This window comes from Tupaia chinensis, unplaced genomic scaffold (assembly GCF_000334495.1).
Source record: "Tupaia chinensis unplaced genomic scaffold, TupChi_1.0 Scaffold148607_1, whole genome shotgun sequence".
NCBI lineage: Eukaryota > Metazoa > Chordata > Mammalia > Scandentia > Tupaiidae > Tupaia > Tupaia belangeri.
This window is the reverse complement of record NW_006208456.1, coordinates 1,764,829-1,785,117: the sequence shown is the minus strand read 5'-3', so window position 1 is coordinate 1,785,117 and position 20,289 is coordinate 1,764,829. Positions and strand designations below refer to the sequence as shown.

The following is a 20,289-nucleotide window of genomic DNA, read 5'->3' as shown; positions in this document are numbered from 1 at the left end:
GACTTATCTAAGATCAGACAAGGACCAGATGAGCCTTTTCAGGATTTTGTAGCCCATTTACTACAGACTGCGGGGAGACTGTTAGGGGAAAGTGAAGCAGGACTTTCGTTGGTTAAACAACTCACTTATGAAAATGCTAATTCGACCTGCCAAGCAGCTATCCGTCCTTTTAGAAAGAAAGGTGGCCTGTCCAATTACATTAGATTGTGTACAGATATTGGCCCATCATACCCCCAAGGGCTAGCTATGGCCGCAGCTTTGCAGGATAAAATGATTAAGGAAATCTTGTACCAACAGGTTAAGGGACCTAGGAACAGAGTCAAGAGACCTCCTGGCAGCTGCTATAATTGTGGTCGAATGAGTCACCAGGCAAAACAATATCCAGTTACAAGACAGAAACCCCAGAGAGAGCCAGACTTATGCCCAAATTATAAGAGGGGAAAACACTGGGCTTATCAATGTTGGTCAAAAAGGGACAATTTGGCAAATCTTGTATTACTCCGGTTGGGAAACGGGAAAAGGGGCCAGCCCCAGGCCCCTCAACAATGTTATGGGGCCATTCAGACCCAAACAAAGAATCAAGTCATTCCACCGCAGGTAAATAATTCATACAAGATCTCGTGCGGGCCACCCCAGGTAGTGCAGGATAGGACCTCGGTTCCTCCACCTACACAGTACTGACACCAAAAATGGGAGTTCAGGCCTTACCTATGGGGGTCTATGGCCCTTTACCTCCTGGATCTGTTGGTCTGGTCTTAGGAAGAAGTAGCTCATTAATGTGGGGACTTATTATTGCCCCAGGGGTTGTAGATTCAGATTTTATAGGAGAAATAAAAATTATGACATCATCTCCTTACCAAATTTCAGCCCTTCAATCTGGAACTGCTGGTTTCTCCTCAGAGGTCTTTCTTAATTAAAATTTAGCTTTCCTGCTAAATCTTAAACTCCTGCTAATCTTAAACTGGCTTCAGATAGAGGCCTGAAGACTCTGGGTACCTGTCTCTCTCTCTTTCTCTTATGAAAGAAAGAAAATAATAATCTTAAATTCTAAAAAATTATTTATTTTGGAACTAGCAGTTAGCGTAATGCCTATGTCGCTGGACTCCCATGTAGTCGACCGTGGTTTGAGTCCCAGGCCCAATGGTTTAAACTCACGCCAGGCGTGTGTGCATGCGTGCCCAAGATCCCTAGAGGAGAATGGAGGAGAAAGGATTGCGGCGTAGCCATTCTCCCTGGAGGGGGTGATTTCTCACTTTCTGTCTCTCTGTCTCTGTCTTTCTGGCGCGTGCACGCATCCTATAGGAAAAAAAAACCCAGATATTTTTTTTAATTATTTATTTTAATTTTATTTATTATTTTAAATTTGCTATAGGGCAAATTAAACAAATGGTCAACAGAGAGAGTCAGCGAGAGAGAGGGAAAGTGAGAAAGTAAGCCGCTGGATTCAAGACTCCAACTGTGATTAGCCATGTAGGAGTCCAGCATCACAACCACCATGCTACCTGCTGGTCCCCCTTCACCATTATTTTTTTAGTAAAAAAGAAATATAGGACTTGAAGAGCCCCCTTGTAAAAATAGTGTTATGGGAACCAGCAGTTAGCATGATGGCTATGTTGCTGGAGGGACTCCCACGTAGTTGACTGCAGTTCGCGTCTGGACCCGGTGGCTTAAAACTCACGCCGGGCGTGCATGCACGCATGCCCAAGATCCCGAGAGGAGAATGGAGGAGAAGGGATTGTGGTGTGACCACTCCCCCTGGGGGGTGATTTCTCGCTTTCTGTCTCTATGTCTGTCTGTCTGGCGAGCGCATGCGCCCTATAGCAAAAACCTCTCCAATAAATAAATAAATAAATAAAAATAGTGTTATTAACTAATAATCTAGCTAGAATGTGTGTGTGGGGGGGTTAAGGAGATGGAATTGGGAACCACTAGGTGACATGGTAGTTAAGGCACTGGATGCCACACGGCCGACTCCACGGTTGGAGTATAGACCTGGTGGCCTGAAAATCACGTGGGACAGGCATGTGTGTGTGTGCGTGTGTGTGTGTGTGTGGGGGGGGGCCTGTGCATGCCCAAAATCCTGAGAGGAGAATGGAGGAGAATGGGTTGTGGTGTGATCATTTCCCCCTGGGGAGGTGATTTCTTTCTCTCTCTATCATTCTCTCTCTCTCTCTCTCTCTCTCTCTCTGTCAAGTACATGCACCCTATGGCAAAAAAAAAAAAAAAAAAAAAAAAAAAAAAAAACCTTAAAAAAAAGGGAGGGGGAGTTTGAATTGATTTATGTGGTTGAAGGAAATTAAATAGCACTTGAGATGAGTGGGATAGAAAAGGCTACGAAGACAGCTTCTACTTTTCCATTTGTTCTCTCAGCTCATTTGAAGCATGCCAGAGCTCCATGTTCATGCTTACTGCTTTGCCTCCTTCTCAGCGGGATTTATGAACCCCTATGGGGGAAAGTACTGAGCTGCATAGACCGAGACGTTTATTTTTCAAAGAATGACCAAGAAATCCAGTAAGCCACTAAACAATGAATACGATGTAAGCCAGTGGCAGTGCTACAAACCTGCAGTCTCAGCAATTTAAGAAACCGAGGCAGGAGGATTGCAAGTTCAAGGCCAGCCTGGGCAACACAGACTTGTCTCTCACTATAGCTGTAAATATATATATGTATGTATGTATAAATAAATAAAAGCTCAGTCTACAAAGAAGGAAATGGAATGAATAGTTGAAGATGTCCCTGAGGTCCAGCCAGGCATTGGGCTCTAGGCCTTCCAGCCCGGGAGTCTATACCCCTGGCCACCGTCAGCCTTCCAGGTGCGGCTGTGGTCTCTGCTGCAGCTCGCCACTGGGTGCCTGGGTGGTCCATGGGCAGCGGTGAGGACCACAATGACAGATTACCGCGAGGAGCAGCAAAACGAGCTGGAGGCTCTGGAGTCGATCTACCCCGACTCCTTCACAGCTTGATTGTACATTGGTCCAACTCTCTTAACAACTAGTCTTCCAGAATATAAATGGACTCTCCTGATAGCACATTCTCCTTCAGTAGTGCTTCATTTGACAAGGTCCTGCTAAGTATTATGGGAAAATTCACCTAGTATCACCAGATACTGTGACATCTGAGGCTGGAGAAAACGATGAAACTGTCCAGACTACCTTCAAATTGACATACAGTGAAAAATACCCAGACGAAGGTCCACTTTATGAAATATTCTCCCAGGAAAATCTAGAAGATAATGATGTCTCAGACATTTTAAAATTGTTAGCATTACAGGCTGAAGAAAATCTTGGTATGGAGATGATTTTTACTCTAGTGACAGCTGTGAAAGAAAAATTAAATGAAATAGTAGATCAGATAAAAATTATAAGAGAGAAACAAAAAGAAAGGAAGCTGGAAAAGGCGAAAAGCAATTATTCCATGGCACTCCTGTTACAATTGAAAATTTCTCAAGTTGGGGGAACCAGCAGGTGACATGGTGGTTAAGGCACTGGACACTACCACATGGCTGATTGCTGTTTGAGTCCTAGACCTGGTGGCTTGCTTTCTCACGCTCCCTCTCTCTCTCTCTCTCTCTCTCTGGTCAAATTAAAATAAAATGAACAAATAAATAAAATTAAGTAAATAATTTTTAAAAAAATTTTCTTAAGTTGGAAGGCCAAGTTTGTTGCAGAACTCTTAGAAATTAAAAAGAAATGGATGAAAGAAGAAGAACAAACAGGAAAAAACAAATTAAATGGGAAGCAGCTATTTGAAACAGATCAATATCCAGATTTTGGAGGATGCTGGAAACAATGTGGAGGTAGGTGAGTCTTTGTTCCAGGAAATGGACAACTTGGAGCTAGAAGATGATAAAGATGATCCAGATTATAATCCTGCTGATGCAGAGAGTGACTCAACTGGCTAATGGACTATCCCATCTGCAAAGAGGCTTGACTGCCACAGCATCTGTGGCTATGCCAAGAGGGTTTTGATTTGCCTTTTTTTCTAAGAAAAAATCATTTTCAGGAGAATATTCTGATAGCTTTCATCATTGAACTTAATACACCGACCTTAAAATTTAAAAAAAAAAAAAAAAAAAAAAAAGATGTCCCTGATTGAACCCACAGTGTCTGGGAGTAAATTCATGGAATGCTAAAGAGTTGGTTGCTAGGTGACCAGTATAAACAGCTTCGGAACCTATGAAACCAAGAAAGGTTTAAGATGCAGAACCTTACTTCCCTTTGAGGACTGTGCTGTGGGAAGCCATTTGGAAGGTAACATAAAAAACACTGCTGCGGGGCCAGCAATTGGCATAATGGCTATGTCACTCGAGTCCCAGAACCTGGTGACAAACTCACGCCAGGCGTGTGTGCGTGCGTGCCCAAGATCCTGAGAGGAGAATGGAGGAGAAGGGATTGTGGTGTGGCCATCCCCCCTGGGGGATGATTTCTATCTCTCTGGCAAGCACAGATTTCTATCTCTCTGGCAAGCACACACACCCTATAGCAAAAATTTCTCTTGCTAAAAAAAAGGAAACTCCCTCTAAAAAAAATGAAAATGAGAAAGTGGAGGGAGGCCCAGGAGATGGTGTGGAGGTTAAGGTGGCTGGCTGTGCAGTTCCAGTCCCAGACCTTATGGCCTGAGAAACACACTGGGTACGTGTGTGCATGCCCAAAATCCCGAGAGGAGAATGGAGGAGAAGGGATTGCTACAAAGCCATTCCTACAAGGCATGATTTATCACTTTCCCTCTCACATGCACCCTATAGCAAAACTAAAAATATAAAACAACAAAAATAAATAAGTAAAATCAGAAGAAAAAGAAAAGGAAAGTGTGTGGAGAGGAATGAAGGGAATTTTTTGGAGAAAGAGGAGGCAAAGGAGGGAGTGGTCTGAAACCAGCCAGGTTAAAAGGCTGTGTTCCCTCATCCCCCTCTCCTCACCAACTAAGCTTCCTTCATACACTCACTTCATTGATACCCCTTGGGCGTGTGGCTTCTCTAAATTTAATTTGAGATCTTGTTAAAATTTTAACACTAAATCTAAGCATTTGTTCTCTACAGTACTTCCCATGTTGGCTAAAATCTGGAAACAGCCTGCCCAATAATTAAGGAAGAGCCAGTGATTTACCTACTAGGTAAAATATGCTATAGCTGTTAACATTTTTTCCAAACAATTATTTTATTTATTATTATTTTTAAAATTTTTTAAAAATATGCTTTAGGACGCATGGCCCCACCAGAGAGAAATATATAGAGAGAAGGAAAGTGAGAATGCAAACCACCAGGTCTGAGACTCAAACTGCAGTAGGTCATATAAGAGTCCAGCAACTTAACCACCACACCACCTGCTGGCCCCCAGCTGTTAACATTTTAACACTAAAAAAACTACGTTGCAATATGGAAAAGTGCTAAGGACAGAAGAGACAGAAGACACAGTCATTGAGCTGGGTAATTAGAGTCAAATATTTGATAATGTGAGGTATCTGAAAATTAAGAGTATGAAATAAATGATATTGACTAGGATATGATATGGTGGTCTGGATAGGTCAAGACAGAGTCATAGAGTGGACAGGAATTGAGCTGGGCCCAGAAGAAAGACAAAATTTATGACAAGTATAAAAGCAAGACCATGTCACATAGAGGGCACAAAGGAAGCTTTACTGTGTGGAAGAAGCAAGACTCAGAGAACAGCTAGGAGACCCAAGTGGTTCAAGCAGGGGTTACCTATCAGGATGAAGTAATAAACAAGGGCTCTAATCACGGAGAAACCTGAGTGCCAGGCTGAGCTGTTTGAACTTTATGAAACAACTCTTTAGAAAAGAGAGAAAGCAAAATTGAGGACAAATTTGAAACATGGGCTATTGCTAAAAATCAGTCCCTCATAAGGGGATGAGGGTCTGAGCTTGAGACTGAATGTGAGAACTAGAAGCAAAGATCTGACATGAGGAATATTAGAGGGACCAGCAGATGGCATAATCGCTATGTTGCTGGACTCCCACATGGTCGACTGCGGTTTGAGTCTCAGACCTGGCAACTTAAAACTCACAAGGAGTATGTGTACTTGCGTGCCCAAAATTCCAAGAAAAGACTAGAGGAGAAGGGATTGTGGCATGGCCATCCCCCCTGGAGGGGTGATTTCTCGCTTTCTATCTCTCTGTCTCCTTGGTAAGTGCATGTGCCCTGTAGCAAAAATTTCTAAAAAAAAAAAAATCTAGAATCTAGCCAGCAGGTGGTGCTGAGGTTAAGGTGCTGGATCCCACATGGCCGGCTGTGGGGTTAGAGTCCCAGACCCGGTGGCTTGAAAAATCATGCCGGGCACATGAGCATGCATGCCCAAAATCTCGAGAGAAGAATGGAGGCGAAGGGATTGTGGTGTGGCAATCCCCCTTGCGGGGAGGTGGTGGTGATTTCTCACTTTTTCTCTCTTTCTCTCTCTGATGAGTGCATACACCCTGTATCAAAAACTTAAAAAATAAGTAAATAAATAAATAAAAGAAAGGGGAAAAAAAGAAAAGATCATGCCATTTCTATCTTGTTTTAATGTGCACAGCTTTTCCCTTATCCTCATCCTCTTTTTATTTTTTTTTCTTTTTTTCTTTTTTTAGAGAGGTTTTTGCTATAGGGCGTGTACGCTTGCCAGAAAGACAGAGAGAGACAGAGAGACAGAAAGCGAGAAATCACCCCCTACAGGAGCTGGCCACACCACAATCTCTTCTCCTCCATTTCCTCTCGGGATCTTGGGCACGCACGCACACGCGCCCAGCGTGAGTTTAAGCCAACAGGTCTGGGACTCGAACTGTGGTTGACTACATGGGAGTCCAGAGACATAGCCATTACACTAACTACTGGTCCTCTTTCCATCTGTTTTCCAAGTTATTCTTCTTCTGTACTGCTACGGGCTAATGATTTTTGCTCACCTAAAGCTCTCACTAGTACCTCTCATTGTTTTGACAGGTGCCTGTTCCCATTCCCAGACCTTGCCTCTAGGCCAGGCAGTGTGGAAAGGAAGCGTTGTTGGGAAACAATATGACTAAGAACCCAAAGGAAAAGCCCTCTTTCTCCCATCATTTCCACCAATCACTACTCCCACGGCTGGGATGGGGCAAGACTTTCTGCTGCTCAAAACTCAAAGACAAGGAACACTGTGCCTCCATCTCCAGTGTGCCTCCGGTCTTCCCCTTCAGTCCTCAGCACTGTGTGCACCTCAAGAACCAGTATGTGACAAAGGCCGCTGCAAACCTGACTTTCTCTCAAGAGGTCGTGCGGCAGCGTGGGGTGCCCAGCATTCCTTACAGCCAGTACAACTTTGACCACATCTACAACACAGATGACATCATCCAGCCTGCCCAGATCAAGAAGGCCCAGCCTGAGAAATCTGTCGGCTTCAAGTCCTTGAGTTCCTCAGGTCCCTTAGCCATGGACACCTCCCAGGCTGTGAAGATAGAAAGCTCTGCCCACCCTAAAAAGAGGCCGAAGAAATCAAAGCCAGCCGGAGCAGTGCAGAAGTCACCTCACCTTCTCATCCATCATCCCCACAGGAATTCAGGTATGCTGAGCCTGCTGCCTTCTCCGGATGTGTTTCTGGAGGAAAGGGAAGCCTGGCTCCCACCTCCTGAGAAGGAAGCCCGAGCCTGGGAGGCCATTGTGCTAGAAAAGCTGGACAAGCGCACGGCCCGATGGATCCAGAGCAAGCGCCCTCTACGGCCTGGGGTATCCCCTAACAAGTGGCAGACCTTCTTACACCAGCAGTATGACTGGAGCCATATCCGGGATGAGCTGACTTCCTCCAGCGACCTAGAGCTCCTGAAGCAGCTGGAGGCGGAAGAGTTGGCGGAGTTTGAAGAGCCAAGTGTCATCCCACCCACCCAGGAAAAAAAGAAGCCGGAGTTGCCACTCCCCCTTTATTACAGGTAGGCTGGCCAGCGCCTCGGGTGCACCCCCGAGAATCCCTGGGGGGCCACTGCTTATTTCAGAACCATCTCCCGTCAGCCTCAGGCTCTCTACTGCCAGCCTGCTCTCTGAGATCTCAAAGTAAGGTTTCTAACCTCTGCATTGCTGACGTCCTGGAATGGACAATTTTTTGTTGCGGGGGAGCTGCCCTGTTCATTGTAGGATGTTAGCAGCACCCCTGGCTTCTCTCCACTAAATCACAGCCCCTCACTTGTGACAACCAAAGATGTCTCCAAGGGAAACAAGGCACCCCCAGTGAAGAACACCACCCTTAAAGGGTCAGTTCTTGGCCTTCCCCGGCAGCCTTAGCTCTCAGTTGCCATCCAAGGGCTGCGAGAAATGCACCCATGGTGAATGTGAGGAAGGCAGAGACCTCATGGCACTGTGTTTCGGTTCCAGCTCACTCTGAATAAGAAACCAGTGTGTCAGGGACTCAAAGACCGACCTGCTGTAGGACATTGAGCTAAACCTGAGAGAAGATTGCATAGTTCTCAGACTGATTCCTTCTCGTTTGTAGCTTGAGAGAAGACTGGAGTTGTTATAATAGCCCAGATTCCCAAAAGTGAGCTAAAAATAGTGGAAAGCATTTATTCATTTATTTATTGGACAAATATAAATTGCATTCTTGCTACCTTCCAGGTTCTTTGTGAGGTGTTGGGAATGTAAAAGTGACAGACATGTGCTTTTTTTGAGAGAAATTTTTGCTACGAGGCTCATGTACTTGCCAAAGAAACAGAGACAGAAAGCAATTCCGGGGGCAGGGGGTGAGGGGGATGGCCATGCTGCAATCCTTTTTCCTTCCTCCTCCTCTTGGAATTTTGGGCCCATGCACATGCACTCAGCATGAGTTTCAAGCCACTGGGTCTGGGACTCAAACCGCAGTTGGCCACATGGAAGTCCAGTGCCTTAACTACTACACCTGCTGGCCTCCAGACATGTGTTTTTAAGGAGCTTACATCCTGTCCCCAGGGTGGACAGACACTAAATAAAAGATAGAGTGAAGTAATATGGGAGGTGGGCTCCCTTTCCCAAGTCCATGCAAACTCTAAGGTACCCTCTTTAAAGCAGTGTTATGCTGGGAGCATGGCTGCTCTGTCATGCTGCCCAGAAGCTGCAGGTGTGGCTTCATCAGTGGAGGAGAAGGTGGCTGCAGACTGGCCTCTCTGACAGCCCCATATTCAACTGGCACCGTGAGGACAAGGCTGAGAGTTAAACATAGGTGTTCAGGTGCTTCTGTGCGTATGAGCTGAGTTTAAAAAGGGAAGGGACAGAGCTGTGGATCTAATGGAAAGGGGGAACCCCGTCTCCTGCCCTTTCCCCTTTTCTTCCCTCACCCCTGCCAAGATTGTCCAGTTACTTCCCGCAAGTACAGACAGTTGAAATAACACCTAGCAACAATAAGACTGCTGAAGATATCAACAAGAGGAAGAGAATTTCCCAGCCCTCAAACCAGAGCTACTTCCGGCAAGTGAACCCCCGAGCTGGAAAGTTTGCTTACTCCACAGACAACACCTTTGAACAGGAGATTTACTTCGGTAATAGAACTGGGTCCTGTGGTGGGGGCGCAGGTGGACATGGGCCAGGGAGGTGGAAGGTAGCCGGGATGGTATGGTACGGGATGGAAACACTTAGGAATGAGATGTCCTGGGTGACCCACGTTTTCATGGTCACATCCTCTGATTATTCGCAGGGAGTGGGCATGCAGCGATAGCAGTGAGGAAGGAACTTTTTCTTCCCCATTTCTCTATTGCTTCAAAAAATGTTGTTTTCTATATTCACCATACATACATGAGAAAGCGAGAGAGATGAGTACCCCGCGCAGAGTCTGCTTATGCGTGATCTCCTCCACCAGCCCATCGACTGGCATGCTTCAGGCTGACTGAAGCCAAGGACTTGGACATAGTAGCCATGTTGGATCTGGCTTTTCTTGAGCAGCTCATTGCCACTGCTCCACGCAGCCAGCCCTACCCCTCTATCTTACTGCGAGGGCAGTGGAGGGTAGGACTGTAAGGTTGGCAAGATTTGACTTTTCTTCTGTCTACCTTTCTCCCTTCTTTCACTTTGAGATATTTTTTTCAGTGAGATGTAATGTTAGAACAATTGTGTGTGTGTGTGTGTGTGTATGTGTGTGTATGTGTTATATATTTTAAAGTTATGCAGATTTGGAATAAAATCCTGGCCCAGCCCCCTCTTACTAACTTTGGGAAATTACACAATCCCTGTGAACTTTAGGCACTTTATTTGTAAAACAATGTTAACAAAAATGTACTTCAAATAGAGGAGACAAGAAAGTATGTAAAGTGCACTCCTGGCCCGATGCCTGGCACATCTTGATAAACGCCCGCCACCTTCTTCTTCCATCTTGCTGTCCTTTAGATGTTTGGGTTTCCAGGACACCTGATCTGGGTCACAGCCCAAGATGTTTCTTCTTTCCTACTGCCTAGCTTGTTCCTAAACTGAGGTCAGCTGACAGTGTCTTTAAAGTGTTTAACAAAATTACTCTGACTAAGGTGTTCATGGCTGATAGGATTAATTTAGTGCCCCTTCTTTAATATCTGGCTTTTCACAAAGGGCAAGGTCTGTAAGTTAGGCAGGTTCTATCTTATTGAGACCTTTTTTGGCTGTGAGGCCTCTATGAGCCTTCTCTATGCGACTACTAGCTGTGACATTTCTAAAGCAAAGATCACCTTCAAGGGATGCCCCCAGCATGGCAGGCATGGATCCTATAAGCTCAGAGTGGGGCAAAAAAAAAAAAAAGGGCCTGATCCTGGTGGCTGGAAACCAGGAAGAGAGGGAAGAGGACATCTGGGGACTTATTTCTTTGTCTCATCGCAGATGAAGTCCAGATCATCCACCAGATTGGTGCAGAGAGAGACCAGATTTTCCTGGAAAACCTCAATCGGTACAAGAAGCAGCTGACTAAAATTTTCCCTGAAAGTCCAGAAAAGTGGAGTTCGCAGCCAGTTCCCACAGCATGTAAGCAGGAAGCTGATAATGGGGGATAATGACAGAAGGGTGTAGTTCTTTTTGGCCTCCCTCTAGTTTAGGGGCTGAGGCACCACTGGCATCTAAGAAACTCCCTTCCTACCAACTGAAAATCATCTCATTAAAAACAAAACAAGACAAAAAAGAAAACTACCTGCAGCTAGGAAGAGACTCAATAGAACACACAGTCCGTTGAAATCAGACATAACTGACGTGTAACCAAGGTTTTAGGACTAATAATTACCCATATGGCACGTCCATTTTTTTTTCTTTTGGTCAGAGGGTGTATGCATGAACCAGAGAGGGGGGTGGAGAGAGAAAGTACCCCCAATGGGCTATGGTCACACTGCAGTCTTTTTTTCATCATTTATTCAGGATTTGAGTCACGCCCAATGTGTTTTTCAAGCATCCAGGACTGGGATTCGAACTTCAGTTTGCCATGTGGGATCTGGGTTTCTATGCACAACAGTTAACTGCTATACTGTGGGCTAGCCTAAAACAAGTCCCTTTCCTTTTTTTCCCCCTGTAATTTTCTTTTCTTTCTTTCTTTCTTTCTTTTTTTTTTTTTTTTTTTTTTTGTGGAGAGGTTTCCACTATAGGGTGCATGCGTTCACCAGAAAGACAGAGAGGACAGAGAGACAGAAAGTGAGAAATCACCCCCCCGGGGGGATGGCCATGCCGCAACCCCTTCTCCTCCATTCTTCTCTCGGGATCTTGGGCATGCACACACAAGCACCCAGCATAAGTTTAAGCCACTGGGTCTGGGACTCAAACCGCGATCAACTACATGGGAGTCCAGCGACATAGCCATTATGCTAGCTAACTGCTGGTCCCTCCCCACTGTAATTTTCTAAAGGGTGGGTGTGCTTGCCGAAGACAGAAAGAGGGCAAGAGAAAAACCTCCCCCTCCAGAGGGGCATGCCCGCAAAACAATTCCCACTTCTCCATTTCTCCATCCTGTTGGGACTTTGGGCATATCTGCACATGTACTGTGTTTTTGGGGTTTTTTTGAGAAGTTTTTGCTATAGGTCACGTGTACTCGCCAGAAAGACAGAGAGAGACAGAGAGACAGAAAGCAAAAAATCACCCCCCGAGAGGATGGCCACGCTGCAATCCCTTCTCCTCCATTCTCCTCTCGGCATCTTGCGTGAGTTTAAGCCCCCGGGTTCAGGATTCGAACCGCGGTCAACTACATGGGAGTCCAGTGACATAGCCATTACGCTAACTGCTGGTCCCCGTGTGCTGTTTTTCAAGTTGCCAGGGACTGGGATTCAAACCACATAGTTACGTGTGGAATATGGTTCCATTAATCATTAGGCCATGGGGCTGGCCTGGCAAGTCCTATTTTTGGCGGGGAGGGGGTTGCCATAGGGTGTCTCTCTCACTAGAGAGAGACAGCAGTAGCGGTCCATTCCTGTCCTCACCAGCCCCAAACCTTGTCTCTAGTGCTGCCTGGCTAGGCAAAAGCCACCAGAGTGAAAGAGTTCCTACTGATGGCAGCTGTGGGTAGCATTCTCCAAACTCACACACCCTCCTTATTATTTTCTTTAGTTTTTTTTGTCATAGGATGTGTGCACTTGCTAGAGACGAGAGACATAGAGAGAGAGAGAAAGTGAGAAATCACCCCCCAAGGAGGGAATGGCCATACCATAATCCCTTCTTTTTCCTCTTCCTCTCAGGATTTTGGGCACACACACACACATGTGCCTGGCATGATTTTCAAGCTGCTGGTTCCAGGATTTGAACTGCAGTTGGCCATGGGGGCAGTTCAGTGCCTTAACCACTACACCACCTGGTGGTTCCCACCCTCCTTTTTTGTTGAAGCCCACCAATACAATGCAGCAAGAAAGTGCCCCCACAGAGCCTTGGGTTGAGTCTTAGCAAGTCATCTTCTGGGAATTCAGCTACTTCACTGACACAAGGACACTAACCATTATAGGGTATGTGCCCTACAGCAAAAACAAGCAAACAAAAACTAAAAACAACAAAAAACAAACAAACAAAAAAAAAAAACCACTAGATCTAAAGTAAAGTAAGTGTTGACAGTTGTACTTGTTTATTCCCACAGAAGTTAAATAAAAATCTGAGACTTCCTCACCACAAATGCATTTTAACTCCCTCAACAGGGGGACACAGGAGGGAGGGGAGAAGGGGAGAGGGACTCAGCCTTCTCATGAGAGATTTCAGGCTGAGAGAAGTGGAGGTATCATATAGCGGTTTCCACTCAGTGAGTCCGACCAGCTTGGAGGGGCGCTACAGTTTCTGGCTGCTACTCTGCAAAGGCAGGGAGCCCTCCACAGAGTACCTGAGCTCCCTGAGCGTGACCCAGTTGGGAGGACTGCTTGGAGGACATGCACCGTGTAGGCATCTTTGCTAAATTGCCCTGGAGTCCCACGGGACTCTTGTCATCTTGTTTGTTTATTATGGGGCGTGTGCTCTCCCCAGAGAGAGACAACAGAGAGAGAAAGTGAGAAATCAACTCCCAGGGGAGATGGCCACACCTCAATCCCTTCTCCATTTTCTTAGGATTTTGGGCACACACACATGGTGCCCAGCATGTTTCTCAAGCTGCTGGGTCTTGGACTCGAACTGTGCAGACAACCATGTGGGATCCAGCCACCTTAAGACCCACACCACCTGCTCATTCTCACAGGACTCTTAACATTAGAAGAAATGTTATTGCCCTCCTTGCTCAAATGAAAGAACGGATTCAAAGCAAATCTAAAGGTGTTAGGAGATTGGAATGAAATCTTGGAAGAAACAAAAGTGGTTGGTAGATCAAAACATCAATACATGCAATGTGGCAAATAAGGAATTTTGTCAGTTTGAAAATGTTTTTGTCTTCCCTTCCCCCTCTCCACACAGCATCTCTCCTGAAGAAAGGGATTTCTGAATCTGTTTGACACTGTGGAGAACATTAAGTTCAGAAAAATGTAACAACTATTAACTATTTTTATATAACAACTATGCTTATAAAACATTTATTTTTTGTTCTTGAATTTGTTTTTATGATAGTGTGTGTGCTCATGAGAGAGAGAGATAGAGAGATATTACAATCTCCTTCCTTAACCACCCAGCTCCTCAGAATATTGGACACCCACATGCACATCCAGTGTTTTCAGGCCAACCAGGGATCTGAACCAATAGTTGGCATGTGGCTTCCAGTGTTGCAGTCCAGTACACTGGACTGTGTCACCTAGGATGGGCCCATTCTCAAATTTCTGACTTTTATTTGTCATAACTAGAAAAAGCTCAGAAGTGGCAAAAATAATTAGTACTTAGCAGCTTACAGCACTATTCCTCTCCCCAAATTAAAACCATTAAAAAGAAAACTTAATAGGACCAGCAGATGGTGTAATGGTTATGCTGCTGAACTCCCACGTAGTCAACCTCAGTTTGAATTCCAGAGAAACAGGCAGAGAGAGAGAAATTCACACCAGGCACATGTGCACACATGCCCAAAATCCTGAGAGGAGAATGGAGGAGAAGGGATTGTGGCATGGCCATCCCCGCTGGGGGTTGATTTCTCACTTTCTGTCTATCTGTCTCTGTCTCTCTGGAAAGCATATGTGCCCTATGGCAAAAATCTCTCTTAAAAAAAAAAAAACTTAATAAATTAGGAATTAGTGAGCAGTTACATTCTAAAAAAATACTTAATAAATTAGGAATTAATGAGCAGTTACATTCTAAATTGTAATTTACCATACAGTAAATTTTATAAGCAAACTTTGTTACATATAAACATATTTATATTCCTAAAGATTTATTAAACTTATAAAAATGTTTGTATAGGTCTCAGTTTTTCTCTCCAAATCTCTTACCCATCATCACGGCTCTTCATGTCTGTAGTCAGGACTTTTCATAATCGCCTGTGGGACTCAGTTCCCTATATAATCGTGGAATACTCAAGAGTTTTCTTGCCCTTGGTGTTAGTCAGGAATGGGAATGGGATGCTAGCTGGGACCACCGGGTGGCAGGATAGGGTTGTGAGGGGAGGAGAACATCTTACACTGTTACACTGCACAGCTTGTAGGCCCGTGAAAGGAGCCCTGCGCTGGACTGAGTTGCCCACCCCAATCAAAGACCTGCTACAGGTGGGTGAGGAGGACGTGCCCATTAAGACCAGAAGGTTGAAGAGGCAGGCAAAATCCCTGGAGGATGTGACTTGGGAACTGCTTGTCTTGCGGAGGATGCTGCAGGAATGGAAGACTGCCTGGGCGATAAGTGAGTGAAGGGAGGTGCTGAGATTTTGGTATGTATTTGTGAAGCGTTTTGCACCTTCAGCTAGTTTTTTCAACCTTTGGAAATCCATCCCCCTCTTGTGGAATGTAAGTATCTGGTTGCCTTATTATGGCTAGAGGGTGTTAGAGGAATATGAGTTGGCATGTATCATGATGCTTTTTGCATGGGCAGGTATTCAGTAATTTGTAGAAACTCATGACCTCTTCATAGGTAGGCACTCTAAGACCTCTTCATGGGTAGGGGCACTGTCTTCACTAAACTTTCTGCTCAATAAATGATGAATGAAAGGAAGAATGAAATATGCTACCCAAGCTTTGTACATGTAGTGATCAAAAGAAACTGTTGGGTTGTTGAGAAAGTATTTTTTTTACGCAAAAATGTGTCATGAATTTTCTAACAACCCAGTAGATAACTATGGTATAAACAACAACTCTCCAAAACTGATAATGGAGTTGGGATTATCGTACATCTACTTTGCCTTCAAAGATATGAGGATTGAAAGCTGAATGGCTGGGACAGAGTTACTGTAGTATGGCCTAGCAAATACTGTTGAAAGCTACAGCATTTGAGAATTCAAAGGCTGCCAGCATTTGGGACACGAGAGATTAGTTAAATTAGTGCAGTAAAAAGAGAAGTCACCCTCCAGGGGGTATAGGCACGTTGTAACTCCTTTTCCTCCATTCTCTGTTCTGGATTTTGGGCATACATGCACACACGCCTGGTGTGAGGTTTAAGCCACTGGGTCTGGGACTCGAACTGTGGTTGGCTATGTGGGAGTCCAGCGACGTAACCATTACACCATCTATTGGTCCCATGAACCTTCACTATCTTGCCAGGCATTTTGCTAAACACCTTGTCTAGCTAACTCAAAGTAACTCAATAAGGTAGGTTCCAGTATTATTTCCCCATATTCCAAGTGAGACATCATAGGGACAGAGAGCTAGAATAACTTTCCAAGATCACACAGCTAATAACTGGTTCCATCCACCAGGTATAACTAACAACAAAGTACTCTTAACCACTATGTCTTTTTTAAAAGTTTATTTATTTCATGATACATACACCTTCAGCTAGGCATCCTCAACAGGGTCTTACCATGCCATGATTCCCTTCCCTCTCTGGCTAGTCAGGATCTTAAATGTGTGTGCACCTGGTAAGCCACTATGATTTTTTGTCCCTTTAATTTTCCAGATAGTTACCATAAGAAGCTATTTAAGCACAGCTAGAATATAAGATGGATTGTGGAGAGTTTTGTCTGGAAACTACCTGAGAATGTTCATGCTTCATCAGAGAAATAATTTCCCTACGGACCCCATCTCGGGGCCCTTTCCTCTGAGTTAATGTTTAATTTGCATCGACCTCTGGGAAAGGGAAGTCCCTGTCACATGTCTGTAGCGCAATATCTAACCCTAACCTGATGGTTCACTTGTTTCTCTCCCTGTGGCACAGTCGTTGAGTGGCACCATGAGACAGTGGAGAATCTGCTGCGGAGCCTGGTAGACCTGCATGATGATGTTCGGATCCAAGCCATTGTTGCATGTGCCACAGCTGCTTTGGAACGGCCCCGGACTGCCACCAGCCAGAAGGGCTCAGGTAAGAACCAAGACTGAGTTGCTTGAAAGTATCAGCAGTTCATTAAGCTATAGAACATGTGAATTGGTGGGAGCCTTGGAGCTTGTCTATCATTTTACAGATGTAGAAAGCAAGACCCAGAGACTGGTCTGAAAATACATAGCTTATCAGCAAGAGATGAGATGAAAATTCTCAACTTCTAGTTCAGTGCTTTATATGCGACGTTTCATCACCTCTTGTTTACTCAGTGGCTTGCTTGCAAGTTCAGATTTCCCATCTTGCGATCCCATTCATAGCAGTCAAAAATTGCATTAAAGAAAAAATATATGGGGGTCAGCAGGTGGTATGGTGGTTAGGGTATTGGACTCCCACATGGCCAACTGCAGTTCGAGTCCCAGGCCTGGCTTACTTTCTCACTTTTTCTTTCTCTCACTCTCTCTCTCTCTGTCTCTCTCTGATGACTATAGCAAGTCATTAAATAATAATAATAATGAACAAAATAAATCATTCTTTATAAAAGAAAAAAAGAAAAACAGTATAGATGTACTTTTCTCCCAATTTTCCAATTCTATTTGAGCCCTTCTCTGGAAAGCACATCTCAAACTCAACATGTCCAAAACCTGAACTCATCACCCTAGACAGAGACCCTCTCTCCGTATCCCAAATCCCAAGTAGCAGCCCCACAATGTGTTCAGTTTCTGAGCTAGCATCTGTGGTGTGCTTGGGATCCCTGCTGGCTTGAAGGCTGCAGAGGGCCATAGACTGGCCTCTATTTCTCTTTCTGTCATATGAAATAAACTTTTTCAGGGTCATTATACTAGTCAACATAGAGGAATATAAAAAGAGGCAATACAACCTTTCCTCAACCCACTATCAATTCCCATCCCACACATCACTCCCCAGAGTAATCAAGGATTATAGTTGGACATTCCACATCTTTATGCTTTTTAAAAACATTTGCCAATATGTGGACTTTTCTAATTATTACTAAGATGAGTGTTAAAATTCTATTTTTAATTTAAAAATGTGTTAAAATTTATCAGGCATATTCTAGTTTTTTGTTAGTTTCCTTTAATTGGTGGGTCTGATCAATTCTGACATTAAATTCTTAGAGGGCTAGCCAGTGGCCTGATGATTAAGACGGCTGGATCCTGCACGGCTAACTGTGCAGTTAGAGTCCTAGATGTGGTGGCTTAGGGGAACGTCGGGTGTGTGTTCATGTGTGCCCCAGTCACGAAAGGAGAATCTGCTTTGAAATTTCCTTGGGTATCAAATCGGATGATGAATTTTCAGTACCTAGCACAAAAACAAAACCTTCCATAAGTGGCAATAGATATTATCATAATCTCACTTCCAACTTTTCCATATACAGACAAAGAACACTTCCATCTTCCTCAAAATTGTGCCTTTCATGTTATTTCTTTCATGTGTCCTGGGTATCTAGATTTCACCTTGTTAACCACCCCAAATAAAGTGATCTTACTATTTCTCAAAATGCTCACTTGACTCACCTTCTGTTTATTCCCCTGAAATACACATATTTCAATCTAGTCCATTCTTAACAGATGGCACATCAGCCCATAGCATTTGTAAAAAGAACAGATAATTTGAAATCCTATAATTTGTCACAGGTGCATTTCAGCTAACCTAAGTTTAGCTAACTATCTAAAAATGAGGATAGTTGTGGAGAAAGAGATAATTAAGAATTTTTTCCTTTCTACTTCAGGTTTTTTGTTTGTTTGTTTGTTTGTTTTTAGAGGTTTTTGCCATAGGGTGCGTGCATTTGCCAGGAAGACAGAGAGACAGAGAGACAGAAAGCGAGAAATCATCCCCCGGGGGGATGGCAACACCGCAATCCCTTCTCCTCCATTCTCCTCTCGGGATCTTGGGCACGCATGCACATACGCCCAGTGTGAGTTTTAAGCCACTGGGTCTGGGACACGAACCGCGGTCGACTACATGGGAGTCCAGTGACATAGCCATTACACTAACTGCTGGTCCCTCTACTTGAGATTTTGAGTTTTAGTTAAACCCTCCAATTTATCTGTTGCCCCAGTAACATGGTAAGGATAGGAACTATCTTTATAGGCAACATTGCTTATGATAAAGATGAACGCTGGGGCCGGCTGGTAGCATGGTGATTGAGGCAGCTAGATCCCACATGGCCAACTGCATGGTTTGAGTCCTGGATCTAGTGACTTGAAAAACATGCCAGGCATGTGTGTGTGCATGCCCAAAATGCTGAGAAGAGAAGGGATTGCAGGGTGACCATCCCCCTGGGGGGTGCTTTCTCATTTTCCCTCTCTCTAGCAAGTGTTACGTGCTCCATAGCAAGTTAAGAAAAATAAGAAAAAGAGGGGCCAGCAGGTGGTGTGGTGATTCAGGCACTGGATTCCCACATGGCTGACCATGGTTCAAGTCCCAGACCTGGTGGCCTGAAAAATCACAACAAATAGATAAATAAATAAATATTTTTTAAAAAATTATCACTGATGGTAAATTAGGAATGGGGAGAAGTATAAGTGAACTATAAATACCTGTTAGGGACATCATATCTTGGGCTTCCCTGAATGTTTTAACTTAAAACAGCCATGCTCTTTGGGTACCCTAGAATTCTATTGGGTTGTTGGAAAAGTCATAATGCATTTTTCCATGGAAAAGATAGAAAAATACATCATGATTTTTCCACTGACCCAATATCTATGGAGTTGATACAAGAGATACTAGCTCTGGTGAAGTGTAAGTTTACCCAAGTGAACGCCATGCTTCTGAGCTGTGTCCAGAAGTTCTGTAAAACCCCTTTCCTGTGGATGAACTGTGCTCCTGTCTTATATCTTTCTGAATACTAGTGCCTTGTGTGGCTTATCACAGTCTTATGAATCTGAATGTTTAGTGAGACCTAAAAAGACTCCCTAGGGGAGGGGCGCTGAGAGGTGACATGGTAGTTAAGGTGCTAAACCCCCACATGGCTGACTGTAGTTCAAGTCCTGGATCTGGCAGCTTGCTTTCTCACTTTCCCTTTCTCTGTCTCTCTGGTCAAATTAAAATAATAACAAAAAATGGATTAAATAAATAAATCATTCTTTTTAAAAAAGACTCCCTAGGGAGCTCTACAATGTTATCTGTCTTGCCTAAGTCAACCAGGGTGAGAAGACTAAATGTGAAAATTGGGTCATTGGCATATGCCAATATGCCATGATACTTTTTTCTATGCTTTTCTATGTAAAAACGTGTCTTAACTTCTCTGACAACCTAATATATAAATGGAGAAGCACTACCTAAACATAATTGCAACTGTTAAAAAAATATATAAAGCCCCAAGGACCAGCAGATGGCATAATGGTTATGTTGTTGGACTCCCACATAGTTGACCGTGGTTTCAGTTCTGGGCCCGGCGACTTAAAACTCATACCAGGAGCATGTGCGTGCGTGGCTAAGATCCCAAGAGGATAGACAAATGGAGAAGGGATTACAGTGTGGCCATCTTCTCTTAGTGTGTGATTTCTCACTTTCTTTCTCTCTGTCTCTGTCTTTCTGGCAAGTGCACATGCCCTATAGCAAA

General features: G+C 44.3%; 1 protein-coding gene and 1 pseudogene across 1 annotated transcript in view; both read left to right on the top strand.

Annotated features, from left to right (window-relative positions):
- The window catches only part of HEATR4 (HEAT repeat containing 4), a 78,522-nt gene that overhangs the window by 24,987 nt on the left and 33,246 nt on the right, over positions 1-20,289 (top strand). Inside the window, exons 4-8 of the mRNA XM_027769115.1 lie at positions 6,933-7,888; positions 9,273-9,463; positions 10,764-10,904; positions 14,940-15,137; positions 16,605-16,748. Of these exons, the coding sequence (XP_027624916.1) occupies positions 7,005-7,888; positions 9,273-9,463; positions 10,764-10,904; positions 14,940-15,137; positions 16,605-16,748 (1,558 nt within the window). The 5' untranslated portion in view covers positions 6,933-7,004. The remainder of the gene's footprint in view (positions 1-6,932; positions 7,889-9,272; positions 9,464-10,763; positions 10,905-14,939; positions 15,138-16,604; positions 16,749-20,289) is intronic.
- On the top strand, positions 2,817-4,041 carry LOC102503423 (RWD domain-containing protein 1-like; annotated as a pseudogene).